This window comes from Aethalodelphis obliquidens, unplaced genomic scaffold (genome assembly GCF_003676395.1).
Source record: "Aethalodelphis obliquidens isolate GAN/ISIS:26980383/991018 unplaced genomic scaffold, ASM367639v1 scaffold15, whole genome shotgun sequence".
Classification (NCBI taxonomy): Eukaryota; Metazoa; Chordata; class Mammalia; order Artiodactyla; family Delphinidae; genus Aethalodelphis; species Aethalodelphis obliquidens.
The window spans coordinates 29488166-29503622 of record NW_020837959.1 but is presented as its reverse complement, the minus strand read 5'-3'; the positions used below and the strand labels follow the sequence as shown (position 1 = coordinate 29503622).

Below are 15457 nucleotides of genomic sequence, written 5' to 3'. Positions count from 1 at the left end.
TTTAACAGAGTAGGTAAGTTTTAGAATTACTTCCTTTCTGATGTAAAGTTTAATAGAAATAATATGTAAGACCGTACCTGACTTCATGCTGCAGTTTGACAAAGGCTGTTATGGCTCCTGTGTAGTTAATTGTAACCCGAGTTGATTAAGCATGTCAATAACTAGCCTTTTTTTGTTGTTGTTGTTTTTAACATCTTTATTGGAGTATAATTGCTTTACAATGTCGTGTTAGTTTCTGCTGTATCACTAAGTGAATCAGCTATACGTATACATATATCCCCATATCCCTCCCCCTTGCGTCTCCCTCCCACCCTCCCTATCCCACCCCTCTAGGTGGTCACAAAGCACCGAGCTGAGCTCCCTGTGCTATGCAGCTGCTTCCCACTAGCTATCAGTTTTACATTTGATAGTGTATATATGTCCATGCCACTCTCTCACTTCGTCCTGGAGTGAGGTGGATGGACCTAGAGTCTGTCATACAGAGTGAAGTAAGTCAGAAAGAGGAAAAAAAAAAAAAAAAAGGTTCTGAAGAACCTAGGGGCAGGACAGGAAGAAGGAAGCAGGTGTAGAGAATAACTAGCCTTTTACGGGAGCGCTCAGCCCTCCATCCCTCTGACCTGCTGCTGCCCTAACCTGCCAGCTCTCAGTCTCTCTCTCTTGGTCTGGCTTTGCTCTTGCCCCATGAGACAGTGCTGGGGCAAAATCAAACCACCAAGCTGCTGGCACAGTTATCATGTATAAGCCCCAGGCCCTCCGTGTCACCTGGCGATTCCTTTTAAGCATTTCTGGTTGGGTCCTATTTTCACATGTGACAGAACTTTACTGCTCTCCTTGTCCTCAATTCCTTTCTTACCGGCAAGTGACCGAGCCTTTTTCTTTGTAGAGAAGTAAGCACCCAAGGACAACTTAAAGACGAGCTGCTTATTTTCTTCACAAATAAGGATGGAAGTCGAATCTCTTGTGTGTTTACCTACATATTAGAATCACAGATTGTAGGTGTGCTACTTCACAGCTTACATTTATTAACTAAGCCGTAAAACAGGATGAACTTTCCAAAACAAAAAGAGCTAGGGCTAGCTGATCAAAACTGTGACTAAGCTGCTTTCTTAATGGAAATGGTATACTTAAAAGGCAAATTTGGATATATTGTCATTGTTGCTTGGGAGTTGCTTTAAAATCATTTTGAATGACCACAATTAGTGTATCATAAGAATGGAATTCAATTCACTTTTAGTCATGGTCCAATGTGAGCTCTATAATACCTAGGTGTTTCGTGTTTACGCTAACGAGAAATACTGCTTTAGTTCATATTTGGAAAGAGTGTCCTTATTTTGTTATTTGTCAGAGAACTTGTCTACAAAGACTCTAATCACCTGCAGGAGTATCTTAGGATGCGCATTGCGATTCAGTAGGTCTGGGGTGGAGCTGCAGCTTCTGCATTTCTGACAGTTCCCAGGTGATGCCAGTGCTGATGGTGTGTGGACCACACGTTGAGTAGCAAGAGGCTAGGTCAGCTGTTCTCCAGTTTGATCCCCATCAGCATCGCCTGAGCGGCAGTACTGCGTGCCCCTTTGGTCATTCTGATGTGGCTGACAGGAGACTGTCACTCTAAAGCATGGACTTAGTTTCTCCGCCTCCAGCAGTGCTTACACCCTCTTGCTTGCTGGCACGTACCTGCTAACTTTCTGGCACTGTCAATTCCCGAGGCAGAGGAAATAGGGGCCATGTCATTAATAGAAAAGGACTTGAGGTCACCAAGCCTCTTGGCCTTAGGATAAATTGACCGGCACCATCCTGTCCTCATGTTCAGAGGAATTGGATAACAGGCTCTTTTGAAAATGGAAGAATCTTGCTTAAAGTAGGCATAGAGCTGTACTGGGAAAAAAGGTCAGACTGAGCATGGGAAGATCGCTTGGTTCATTGATGGGAAACACTGCCAAGTGACGCCATTCTGGGAGCTTTGGTTTAAGATGTTGCTGGTATGGCCCTCAGGTCACAGGCCTGAGCACAGCTTCACTCTTCTTTAGAATTAGTTAGGATTTTCATCTTATTCAGGAATTCTGTAATAAATCTCTTTATTAGTCTTGTCTTTATTTAAAGAACCCATTTTTGTGTATGACAGCTCTTGACCCTGTACACTCAGGAAATTTCTGCAGAGGTGGGTCTAACTGGTTTGATCTTAAGAGCAGACAGTTCCCCATCTGTTGTGGCATTAAGGTTTCGTGATTCAAAGTATTCCCTCTACATGTTGGAAGTCATCACACTTGAAATTTTATCATTAATGATACTTAAAGGGGCTTCCCTGGTGGCGCAGTGGTTGAGAGTCCGCCTGCCTATGCAGGGGACAGGGGTTTGTGCCCCGGTCCGGGAAGATCCCACATACCGCGGAGCGGCTGGGCCCGTGAGCCATGGCCGCTGAGCCTGCGCATCCGGAGCCTGTGCTCCTCAACGGGAGAGGCCACAACAGTGAGAGGCCCACGTACTGCAAAAAAAGAAAAAAAAAAGATACTTAAATAACAAAAGGTCCTCTAAGTAAGAATAAAAGTGGCTTTGGGCAGGTGAGAGCCTAGGGAGGTGGAGTATACACTTTAATGAGGATTTAGACTTTGTGTAACAAAATGATTCAGCATGTAAGAGAAAATAGTTTGTTGAGAGTAATGCAATAACACATCATTGTATACATACGTGTCAATCCCGATATCCCAATTCATCACACCACCACCACCACCTCCTGCTGCTTTCCCCCCTTGGTGTCCATATGTTTGTTTCTTTATATCTGTGTCTCAATTTCTGCCCTGCAAACCAGTTCATCTGTACCATTTTTCTAGGTTCCACATATATGCGTTAATATACGATATTTGTTTTTCTCTTTCTGATTTACTTCACTCTGTATGACAGTCTCTAGATCCATCCACGTCTCAACAAATGACCCAATTTCGTTCCTTTGTATGACTAATATTCCATTGTATATATGTACCACACCTTCTTTATCCATTCGTCTGTCAATGGGCATTTAGGTTGCTCCCATGACCTGGCTATTATAAATAGTGCTGCAATGAACATTGGGTGCATGTGCCTTTTTGAATTATGCTTTTCTCTGGGTATATGCCCAGTAGTGGGATTGCTGGGTCATATGGTAATTCTATTTTTAGTTTTCTAAGGAACCTCCATACTGTTGTCCATAGTGGCTGTATCAATTTACATTCCCACCAACAGTGCAAGAGGGTTCCCTTTTCTCCGCACCCTCTCCAGCATTTGTTGTTTGTAGATTTTCTGATGATGCCCATTCTAACTGGTGTGAGGTGATACCTCATTGTAGTTTTGATTTGCATTTCTCTAATAATTAGTGATGTTGAGCAGCTTTTCATGTGCTTCTTGGCCATCTGTACATCTTCTTTGGAGAAATGTCTATTTAGGTCTTCTGCCCATTTTTGGATTGGGTTGTTTGAATATTGAGCTGCATGAGCTTTTTATATATTTTGGAGAGTAATCCTTTGTCCGTTGATTCGTTAAGCAAATATTTTCTCCCATTCTGAGGGTTGTCTTTTCGTCTTGTTTATGGTTTCCTTTGCTGTGCAAAAGCTTTGAGGTTTCATTAGGTCCCATTTGTTTATTTTTGTTTTTATTTCCATTACTCTAGGAGGTGGATCAAAAAATATCTTGCTGTGATTTATGTCAAAGAGTGTTCTTCCTATGTTTGACTCTAAGAGTTTTATAGTGTCCGGTCTTACCTTACATATAGGTCACTAATCCATTTTGAATTTATTTTTGTGTATGGTGTTAGGGAGTGTTCTAATCATTCTTTTACATGTAGCTGTCCAGTTTTCTCAGCACCACTTATTGAAGAGACTGTCTTTTCTCCATTGTATATCCTTGCCTCCTTTGTCATAGATTAGCTGACCGTAGGTGCATGGGTTTATCTCTTGGCTTTCTGTCCTGTTCCATTGATCTATATTTCTGTTTTAGTGCCAGTACCATATTGTCTTGATTACTGTAGCTTTGTAATATAGTCTGAAGTCAGCGAGTCTGATTGCTCCAGCTCCACTTTTTTCCCTCAAGACTGCTTTGGCTATTTGGGGTCTTTCGTGTCACCATACAGATTTTAACATTTTTTTGTTCTAGTTCTGTGAAAAATGCCATTGGTAATTTGATAGGGATTGCATTGAATCTGTAGATTGCTTTGGGTAGTAGAGTCATATTCACAATATTGATTCTTCCAATCCAAGAACATGGTTTATCTCTCCATCTGTTGGTACCATCTTTACTTTCTTTCATCAGTGTCTTATAGTTTTCTGCATACAGGTCTTTTGTCTCCCTAGATAAATTTACTCCTAGGTATTTTATTCTTTTTGTTGCAGTGGTAAATGGGAGTGTTTCCTTAATTTTTCTTTCAGATTTTTCATCATTAGTTTATAAGAATGCAAGAGATTTCTGTGAATTAATTTTGTATCCTGCAACTTTACCAAATTCATTGATTAGCTCTAGTAGTTTTCAGGTGGCATCTTTAGGATTCTCTATGTATAGTATCATGTCATCTGCAAACAGTGACAGTTTTACTTCTTTTCCAATTTGTATTCCTTTTAATTCTTTTTCTTCTCTGATTCCCGTGGCTAGGACTTCCAAAACTATGTTGAATAATAGTGGCGGGAATGGACATCATTGTCTTGTTCCTGATCTTAGAGGAAATGCTTTCAGTTTTTCACCATTAAAAATGATGTTTGCTGTGGGTTTGTCCTATATGGCCTTTATTATGTTGAGGTAAGTTCCCTCTATGCCCACTTTCTGGAGAGTTTTTATCATAAATGGGTGTTGAATTTTGTCAAAAGCTTTTTCTGCATCTATTGAGATGATCATATGGTTTTTCTTCTTCAGTTTGTCAATATGGTGTATCACATTGATTGGTTTGCATATATTGAAGAATCCTTGCATGCCTGGGTTAAATCCCACTTGATCATGATGTATGATCCTTTTAATGTGTTGTTGGATTCTGTATGCTAGTATTTTATTCAGGATTTTTGCATCTATATTCATCAGTGATATTGGTCTGTAATTTTCCTTTTTCGTAGTATCTTTGTCTGGTTTTGGTATCAGGGTGATGGTGGCCTCATAGAATGAGTTGGGGAGTGTTCCTTCCTCTGCAATTTTTTGGAAGAGTTTGAGAAGGATGGGTGTTAGGTCTTCTCTAAATGTTTGATAGAATTCACCTGTGAAGACATCTGGTCCTGGACTTTTGTTTGTTGGAAGATTTTCTTTTTTTTTTTTAATTTTTATTTTTTTGTGGTACGTGGACCTCTCGCTGCTGTCGCCTCTCCCGCCGTGGAGCATCCGGACGCTCAGGCTCAGTGGCCATGGCCCATGGGCCCAGCTGCTCCACGGCATGCGGGATCCTCCCCAACCGGGGTACGAACCTGTGTCCCCTGCATCGGCAGGCGGACTCTCAACCACTGTGCCACCAGGGAAGCCCTGTTGGAAGATTTTTAATCACAGTTTCAGTTTCATTACTTGTGATTGGTCTGTTCATACTTTCTATTTCTTCCTGGTTCAGTTTTGGAAGGTTATACCTTTCTAAGAATATTTCCATTTCTTCCAGGTTGTCCATTTTATTGGCATAGAGTTGTTTGTAGTAGTCCCTTAGGATGCTTTGTATTTCTGCGGTGTCTGTTGTAACTTCTCCTTTTTCATTTTTATTTTTATTGATAATTTTATTGATTTGAGTCCTCTCCCTCTTTTTCTTGATGAGACTGGCTAATGATTTATCAATTTCGTTTATCTTCTCAAAGAACCAGCTGTTAGTTTTATTGATCTTTGCTATTGTTTTCTTTGTTTCTGTTTCATTTATTTCTGCTCTGATCTTTATGATTTCTTTCCTTCTGCTAACTTTGGGTTTTGTTTGTTCTTCTTTCTCTTGTTCCTTTAGGTGTAGATCTAGATCGTTTATTTGAGATTTTTCTTCTTTCTTGAGGTAGACTTTTATAGTTATAAACTTCCCTCTTACAACTGCTTTTGCTACATCCCATAGGTTTTGGGTTGCCGTGTTTTCATTGTCATTTGTCTCTAGGTATTTTTTGATTTCCTCAGTGATCTCTTAGTTATTTAGTAATGTATTGTTTAGCCTCCATGTGTTTTTGTTTTTTACATTTTTTTCCCTGTCATTGATTTCTAATCTCATAGCATTGTGGTCAGAAAAGATGCTTGATATGATTTCAAGTTTCTTAAATTTACTGAGGCTTGATTTGTGACCCAAAATGTGATCTATCCTGGAGAATGTTCTGGGCACACTTGAGAAGAAAGTGTCATCTGCTGTTTTTGGATGGAATGTTCTATAAATATCAGTTAAATCTGTCTGGTCTATTGTTTCATTTAAAGCTTCTCTTTCCTTATTTATTTTCATTTTGGATGATCTGTCCATTGGTGTAAGTGAGGTGTTAAAGTCCCCTCCTATTATTGTGTTACTATCCATTTCCCCTTTTATATCTGTTAGCAGTTGCCTTATGTATTGAGGTGCTCCTATGTTGGGTGCATATATATTTATAATTGTTACATCTTCTTCTTGGATTGATCCTTGATCATTATGTAATGTCGTTGTCTCTTGTAACATTCTTTATTTTAAAGTCTATTTTATCTGATGTGAGTACTGCTACTGCAGCTTTCTTTTGATTTCCATTTGCATGGAACACCTTTTTCCATCCCCTCACTTTCAGTCTGTATGTGTCCCTAGGTCTGAAGTGGGTCTCTTGTAGACAGCATATATACGGGTCTTGTTTTTGTATCCATTCAGCCAGTCTGTACCTTTTGGTTGGAGCATTTAATCCATTCACTTTTAAGGTAATTATTGATATGTATGTTCCTATGACCATTTTCTTAATTGTTTTGGGTTTGTTTTTGTGGGCCCTTTTTTTCTCTTGTGTTTCCGACTTAGAGAAGTTCCTTTAGCATATGTTGTAGAGCTGGTTTGGTGGTGCTGAATTGTCTTAGCTTTTGCTTGTCTGTAAAGCTTTTGATTTCTCCATCGCATCTGAATGAGATCCTTGCCGGGTAGAGTAATCTTGGCTGTAAGTTCTTCCCTTTCATCACTTTAAGTATATCATGCCACTCCCTTCTGGCTTGTAGAGTTTCTGCTGAGAAATCAGCTGTTAACCTTATGGGAGTTCCCTTGTATGTTATTTTTCGTTTTTCCCTTGCTGCTTTCAATAATTTTTCTTTGTCTTTAATTTTTGCCAATTTGATTATTATGTGTCTCAGCGTGTTTCTCCTTGGGTTTATCCTGTATGGGGCTCTCTGTGCTTCCTGGACTTGGGTGGCTATTTCCTTTCCCATGTTAGGGAAGTTTTTGACTATAATGTCTTCAAATATTTTGGCAGGTCCTTTCTCTCTCTCTTCTCCTTCTGGGACCCCTATAATGCAAATGTTGTTGCGTTTAATGTTGTCCCAGAGGTCTCTTAGGCTGTCTTCATTTCTTCTCATTCTTTTTTCTTTATTCTGTTCAGCAGCAGTGAGTTCCACCATTCTGTCTTCCAGGTCACTTATCCGTTCTTCTGCCTCAGTTATTCTGCTATTGATTCCTTCTAGTGTAGTTTTCATTTCAGTTATTGTATTGTTCATCTCTGTTTGTTCTTTATTTCTTCTAGGTCTTTCTTAAACATTTCTTGCATCTTCTCGATCTTTGCCTTCATTCTTTTTTCAAGGTCCTGGATCATCTTCACTATCATTATTCTGAATTCTTATTCTGGAAGGTTGCCTATCTCCACTTAATTTAGTTGTTTTTCTGGGGTTTTTTCTTGTTCCTTCATCTGGTACATAGCCCTCTGCCTTTGCATCTTGTCTATCTTTCTGTGAATGTGGTTTTTGTTCCACAGGCTGCAGGATTGTAGTTCTTCTTGCTTCTGCTGGCTGCCTTCTGGTGGATGAGGCTATCTAAGAGGCTTGTGCAAGTTTCCTGATTAGAGGGACTGGTGGTGGGTAGAGCTGGCTGTTGCTCTGGTGGGCAGAGCTCAGTAAAACTTTAATCCTCTTGACTGCTGATGGGTGGGTCTGGGTTCCCTCCCCGTTTGACGTGAGGTGACCCAGCACTGGAGCCTGCAGGCTTTTTGGTGGGACCCATGGCAGGCTCTGGGAGGGCTCAGGCCAATGAGTACCTTCCAGAACTTCTGCCACCAGTGTCCCCCTCCCCACGGTGAGCCACAGCCACCCCCTGCCTCTGCAGGAGACCCTCCAACACCAGCAGGTAGATCTGGTTCAGTCTCCCCTGGGTTCACTGCTGCTTCCCCTGGGTCCCAATGTGCACACTACTTTGTGTGTGCCCTCCAAGAGTGGAGTCTCTGTTTCCCGAAGTCCTGTCAGAGTCCTGCAATCAAATCCCGCTAGCCTTCAAAGTCTGATTCTCTAGGAATTCCTCCTCCCGTTGCCGGACCCCCAGGTTCAGAGGCCTGACGTGGGGCTCAGAACCTTCACTCCAGTGGGTGGACTTCTGTGGTGTAAGTGTTCTCCAGTTTGTGAGTCACCCACCTGGCAGTTATGGGATTTGATTTTATTGTGATTGTGCCCCTCCTACCATCTCATTGTGGCTTCTGCTTTGTCTTTGGATGTGGGGTATCTTTTTTGGTGAGTTCCAGCGTCTTCCTGTCCTTGATTGTTCAGCAGTTAGTTGTGATTCTGGTGTTCTCGCAAGAGGGAGTGAGAGCACGTCCTTCTACTCCGCCATCTTGGTTCAGGCTCTGTTCTTTGTTGTACAAGTATTGTAGCCAGCTTCTAAAGTGGTCCCAGTGATTCTCACGTGATAGTCACTCCCTTATACCTATAAATTGTACCTAATTAACTAGATGCTCTAGCTGAAATGATTTCCTGGTGGAGTGTTAATGTGCTTCCTGGCTTCCTCTTGATGATTATAGTAAAATGCGAAAGGTGAAGTGACAGGTAGAATAGTAAACACAAGGGGTCACAGGAATTGCTGGTTTGGGGAATTATCAGTCTCTTTATGTTAATAAATGATTAATTTTTTTCTGAAAAATATCAAGAGAATTGAGAAATGGGTTTTTGGCAGAGATCAAATTCAGAGCACTTGCAGGAAAACAAGATGGTCTAACGATGAAGCTGAGGGTGTGGTTGTACAATTGCTTAAGATCTTAGAAAGATACAAAGTGGTACCTTGGAAATCTGTCTGGTCTAGCAATAGGGCTTCTAAGAAGCTTAAGGGTGGTGTCTCTCAGTCTTCTCAGCACGTGAAGAGAAGGGCTTGTCTTGAAGGAATTTGTGGTTGTGGCTTTTGTCTAAGGGAGTGAAGTCCAATAAGATTCACAGAAGAAATATGGTATTTTTGAGGGAATTGTATTTGCATAAACTTTGAGGGAATCATATTTGCAGAAACTTTGTAAACTTAGACTGAAAGGGAAAGAGGATTACAAAATAAAAAGACCTTTAGTCCTCCAAACTTCTTCAGCCAGGAAGCAGACTGAGAAAGGTACACATCTGCAAACACAAGCTACTTTCCAAGGAAATGGAAAGATAATTTTTAAGGCGGAGCCAAGTGTCCGGAGAGTGAAGCAGAAAACCATGAAGGAGGTGTTCCCTGGCCTTGAATGCTAATGAAGGACCTGCCAACCTATGCTTTGCAGGACTTCAGAATCAGTGACCTTTCCTTTCTGCACACATTGAACTGGAGTGTGTCTATTGGTTACCCTACACCTGTCCCACCATTGTATGTCGGGTGTATGGGGCAGGTAACTTGTTGCTTCAGTTCACTGGCACTCAAGTCGAGAGAGCTATTCAAGGGCTGTTTCTAAGGCACCACACCTGAGGAGCCTACTGCTCCTCAGACTGAATGCCTTCCAGTGAGCTGTTCAACTTTTGACTTAAGTTCCTTTAATCTTTGACCTCTGTTCAAAATGAATAAAATGAATCATGGATGGCAGCTTTCAGCTAGGTAGTTCGCGCTGCCTTTTACTGATAGTACGTACACTAGACTAACATCCTACCGCTACAAACAGGTTTTCTTTAAATGTCCCTGAGCTCCCTAACAGCATTGTTTTTCTCTGCCATACATTTGCTTCCCCTTTCCCTAAGTCCTCTCACACACCAAGAACCCAAACTGTTGAATTTAGCCTCTTCACCTTACTTCATTTCCCTTTCGATCATTCCCTCCCACGTTGCCATCGCAGCCTGCCTTTTCTTCCTGTGGAGATGAGCTTCCCAGCATGGGAAAAGGGTAACTGGCTCTCTCCACGTGGCAGAGAGGACCCTCGCGGCCACCTGTTAGGGAGTGAGGTGAGGTTTCAGGGGCCCTGAGCGGCTCACCCCTCAGATGTGGCGTTGCCAGCAGGTGTGAGGGGACCAGCCTGTGCTGGCATGTGAGGAGGCCATTCTCTTGCCTGAGAACCTAACAACGTGGAAGGTGAAGAGTCGCATGGCATCTGCACAAGCTCAAGCCCATAAAGGATTTTCTTTTTTGAAGTGGAGTAAAGATAGAAGCTCCAGCTAATTTTGCTCACCCAGTGTGTCTCTACTATTGTCAGTGTTGGTGCAGCTGTTGACGTGAATGAAGAGCCTTGGTTTGTGAATGGAGGATTTGGGTTTTGAAGTTAGACAGGAGGGCAACCTAGATTTTCACGTTGTGGAGGCCCTTCCTGAGGCAGGTGCAGGGCATGAGTAACGACCACACCTCAACTCTGCGGCTCAGCCAATGATCACTGGGCTTCTCCTGGGTCCTACAGTGTGGTTTCCCTGTCTGTCAGGAGCTGGGTTAGCAACCAAACCCAGATTCCAGGTGTGGTATTCCACAGTCGTTCTGTAATTTGTAATCATAGAAACAGAATGTTCCTCCTCTTCTTTCTTCCCTGCCAACAGTTTCTGGGTGGGTGAATGTCAGTAGCTGGAGTTATTTTTAAAGAGGAGAGGTGAGGCTTGTCGTGCAAAGCTGGGAAGAGGGCGTTTGTTTGCAGAGCAGAGCTGACATCCAAGTGTAGATTACTGCTCAGTGGCCAGGCACTTGTCCTATAACAGGTAATGTTTAACGTGTCAGTCACAAAGATCACAGGAACAGCATATGCCTGGCATAAGAGAGCACTGCCGTTTATGCTCTGGAAAACTGAAAGGCTATACGTGCACATGTATTAATATTATTTTTTTTTACGTACATGTGTGGCTTGGTCTTGCTTCCTCCTTTTTTGCTGGCTGTAATTGGACTTTGAAGCTTGGAAGTTATATCATAAAAATTGGTAACCTTTGTCTGAGAGAGAGCTCGGCTAAGCAATCACTTTCCACTTCTTTTCACAGGATAATATAAACGTTTTTTTGAAAGCTTGTGAACAGATTGGATTGAAAGAAGCCCAGCTTTTCCATCCTGGGGATCTACAGGATTTATCAAATCGAGTCACTGTCAAGTAAGTTTCACTGGTTTGTTACATGTTTTTTTAAACTTAGGGCTTGTGGCTTAAGTGTAAATAATTTCTGAGAGCTCTGATTACAGGAAAATTGTCCCTCTGTCTTCCTCTGTTTGCATTCCAAAACAGACCATTTAAGAAATAGTTTAGGGATTGTGAGTGTGAAGCTGTCTGTAACTGAGACCATGGTATCTTATTATTTTAGATTCCTGTATTAGCCAAAATGGTGGTTTATATTTTAATGCTTGTCCAACATCATAGTGTTTGGTTGCTAATGGTGAGGATGCTCATTATATTTATAAAGAAAATGGAGAAGGTTATATTTTAGCTTACAGAGTAAAAATTATTTGAAATTAAGACATGATTGCTAACATAAAAATGAGAGTGGGACAGTGATAAAAGAGACTTAATATTTGGAAAGCAGCGGTGCTTGGGACCAACATGTACCGCTAATGACTTTTGTCAACTGGCTGATTTCTAGAAATGAACTGTTTTTCACTCTTTTAATAGTATGGATGAGAAAGTGAAAGTGGGGGGTGTGTGTGAAAACATGTGCGCGGGTGTTTGTGTTGTGTTTTAGATGGAAAATGCTGTTTGTGTTTGAGTATATGGTTTCAGGAAATCTGGTTTTAAACTCTTGTAAGATTTTTCTCTTATAAATCTAAATTTGCTTTCAGTGAATCAGAATAAACTCATGTTACCAGCTCAGTGTGACAGGAAAATGATTTAATTTTGTAATAATGACTTCCTCCTTATGGCTCTTAAACATAATTAGCATTTTTCCATTGGAAAAAAATAAACACCTTATTCTATCTATAGAAATAATAGAAATGAAAAAATTAGCTTTTACCAATTCAAAGACTAAGTTTGAAGAGTTAATATCTCTGTTGTAATAGCTTTAAAGTCATTAAAAAATGACTGTAAAATCTTAAATATGGTCAAGATTTTTTTCTAAAGAAGAATAACCCTGTCTATAAATATTTTTTATAGTAAACATTGTCTTTAGCCATATAACCTAAAAACCTGGGTAGGATTAATCTTTTAAAAGCAATGATATATTTTTAAATGAACAAGCCATTTCATATCTATATGCTTCTAGTTCTGTTGAACAAGCATTTCTAAACGACACAGCAGTGATACGTGCATAGCAGGGATGGGTCTGTTAGCATTTCTGATTAATTGGAAGATTGTTGAGAGATGCTAAGTTTCATCACCAAAATGGCATGTTTACTTCTGCAGTATTCGAGGTCATGTTTAATTTCCATGAAAAATAACTATGGATGAATTTATTTTTCCTAATCAGCATTCTCTCATATGACCTATCTGATGGGCAAAGAAATTTTTAACTTTCAAAGTATTTTTCTTCAGTTGTTGCTGTCTATTAAGAAGAAATGTCTTTTCCCCGTAAAATCATACTGTTTTGAAACTCTGTAGCCGATGTTCAAGGAGGCTATGAACTTAATAAAACATGTTTGTTGGCTTCTAATAACAAGAGTGCCCTGAGTGAAACTTGCCTGGAGCCTGTTTCATGAGACACTGGGTCTAAAGCGTTCAGGAAAAATCAGTATCTGGGCTCAACCTTCAATGAAATTAAGTTAGTGACAAACCGAAACCGGGAGGTCACGTAGTTACAGCCGTAGTAGGAAGTATGCAGAACAACTTGTTTCAGTGGAAACCACAAGTCCATAAAAGCAAGAGGTGTCCAAGCAGTCCTAGTGAGAACATCTGCATGAGGACCTCGACACTCTTAATTAAGAGCATCGCCCCGACAGCTCCGTCTTGTTGGACCAAAGAGCACAGGGGTCGATCGTGGGACTGCTGCAAAGGAAGTGGAGGGTGGAGAGTGACAAAGCTGGCAGACAGCTTCTTTAAATGGTTGGCCAGAGCTCCTCTGCCCTGAGATAGCATTTTTTTTAAAAAAAATTATTTATTTATTTATTTTTGGCTGCATTGGGTCTTCACTGCTGCGCGCAGGCTTTCTCTAGTTGCGGCGAGCAGGGGCTACTCTTCGTTACGGTGCGCAGGCTTCTTATTGCGGTGGTTTCTCTTGTTGCGGAGCACGGGCTGTAGAGCGCGGGCTTCAGTAGTTGTGGCTCGTGGGCTTCAGTAGTTGTGGCTCGCGGGCTTCAGTAGTTGTGGCACGCGGGCTTCAGTAGTTGTGGCACGTGGGCTTCAGTAGTTGTGGCTCGCGGGCTCTAGAGCGCAGGCTCAGTAGTTGTGGCGTAGGGCTTAAGTTGCTCAGCGGCATGTGGGATCTTCCTGGACCGGGGCTCGAACCCGTGTCCCCTGCATTGGCGGGCAGATTCTTAACCACTGCGCCACAGGGAAGCCCTGAGATGGCATTTTTATAGAAGGAAGGGAAAATGTGAAGGAAAGCAAATAATTCCTTACGAAATAGTAATGCATTTCTCTTTAGTTTCAGTTCTTATGTAACGTGGAGGCTTCTGTAGGTCAAAGATCTTGTCCTATATTTATTGTAGATTAAAAGCCTTGGTGTTGGTTAGGCTGGTGGTTCTCAACTGGGGGCATTTGGCAACGTCTGGAGATACTTTTGGTTGTTATAGCTGGGATGGGGTGCTACCGCCATCCTGGGGGTCAGGGGTGCTGCCAAATACCCTTCAGTTCAAAAGGGTATTTAGTGGCCTCCGTAACAGAGAATTTCTGATCGCAAATATCAGTAGCGCTGAGGTTGAGAGGGCTTGACTTCAAATTTTTAGATTTCCACTCTGCCAGCGAGATAATTGTGTGGAAGGGAGGATACTGACATAAATTTTCAGCTGAAGTGTGACTTTTTACTTACTAATATAATAACATGTATTTCTGTGTTAGTATGTTTGTTCGTTTTACGGAAAGGCTCATTGTATTTGGAGCGTGCAGTAAGATGTGAGTACTTGGACATTACCGTGCCCATCCATGTACATTAAAATTAGCAAAAGTAAAAAAAAAAAAAAAAAAAAGCTCAGGGGTCTTCCCTGGTGGCACAGTGGTTGAGAGTCCGCCTGCCGATGCAGGGGACACGGGTTCGTGCTCCGGTCCGGGAAGATCCCACATGCCGCGGAGCGGCTGGGCCCGTGAGCCGTGGCCGGAGCCTGTGCTCCGCAATGGGAGAGGCCACAACAGTGAGAGGCCTGCGTACCGAAAAAAAAAAAAAATTAGCAGAAGTGTGGCAAACTATTTATTATTTTAAATGCTCTATCAAAATTCAACCCCTAAGATACTGCATTAACAGTTCATAGACCTGTTGTTGGTCTTCCTGCACATGTAATCTAAGATACACGTTTGCAGAACATACTGAGAGCAAAGAACTACATGTTGGCAAATGTGAGGTATTTTTTTTTGTTAGTGGATGACAGTCCACTATCTATGTTATTAAAAGCATAGATGACACACAGAGCCTAGGAGAGTTGTGTGTGGTGAGAATGAGTGGCAAGAGCTGAAGCAATTAATATAAAGACCCACTGCTGTTGAATCACTTCACTAATCCAGACCCTAAGTACAAATCTTATTTTCCAGTAGTTTGAGATTTACCATTTACTTTGTAACAATTTTCGCTAGTCAAACAAGCTAGGGTACTCTTTATATTTCTGTAATTATACATATTAATTTTCTAACTGAATTATTTTATTTGAAGGAAGTAATAGTTTGAACTTTTCCAAATATGTTTGAATTATTCCACTTATTTTGGGACTACATATATGCAAAAGTCAGTTGATACTTTTAATTTTGACATTCCTGACTTTGATGGACAGGGTGTATCTTTACTCCTTTTCTTCCCGAAAGGGTAGTAAGCAAACTGGGGACTTAGCCTCCATGAATGGTAGATTGAGATTGAACCTGTCCTAGTTGAGATGTTTCATGAGGCCATGAAATTTAGCTTCTGCACCAATGATTAACTGCACTGTATTATTAACCATTTACCAAATATCCATACTGAGCTTAGAAACACACACAATCTGCAGAGAAGAGGGGGTGTGACTCCCACAGGGCCATCTCTGCACACTTTCTCTAAAAGGCCTGTGGGAGAGCAACCACAGCACACTGCAGAGCTCCTACAGCAAGTGTCATGGGCTTTGGTGGCATCT

At 41.4% G+C, this 15457-nt stretch overlaps 1 protein-coding gene across 12 annotated transcripts in view; it reads left to right on the top strand.

Moving 5' to 3' along the window:
• LMO7 (LIM domain 7) overlaps positions 1-15457 on the top strand; it is a 200895-nt gene that overhangs the window by 94838 nt on the left and 90600 nt on the right. For 11 of the 12 annotated variants that reach the window (XM_027116066.1, XM_027116060.1, XM_027116056.1 and 8 more), the window contains exon 4: positions 11269-11375. In XM_027116066.1, the coding sequence (XP_026971867.1) occupies positions 11269-11375 (107 nt within the window). Of the gene's footprint in view, positions 1-11090; positions 11103-11268; positions 11376-15457 lie in introns of those variants that run through there. The other variant, XM_027116065.1, reaches the window with a different exon arrangement.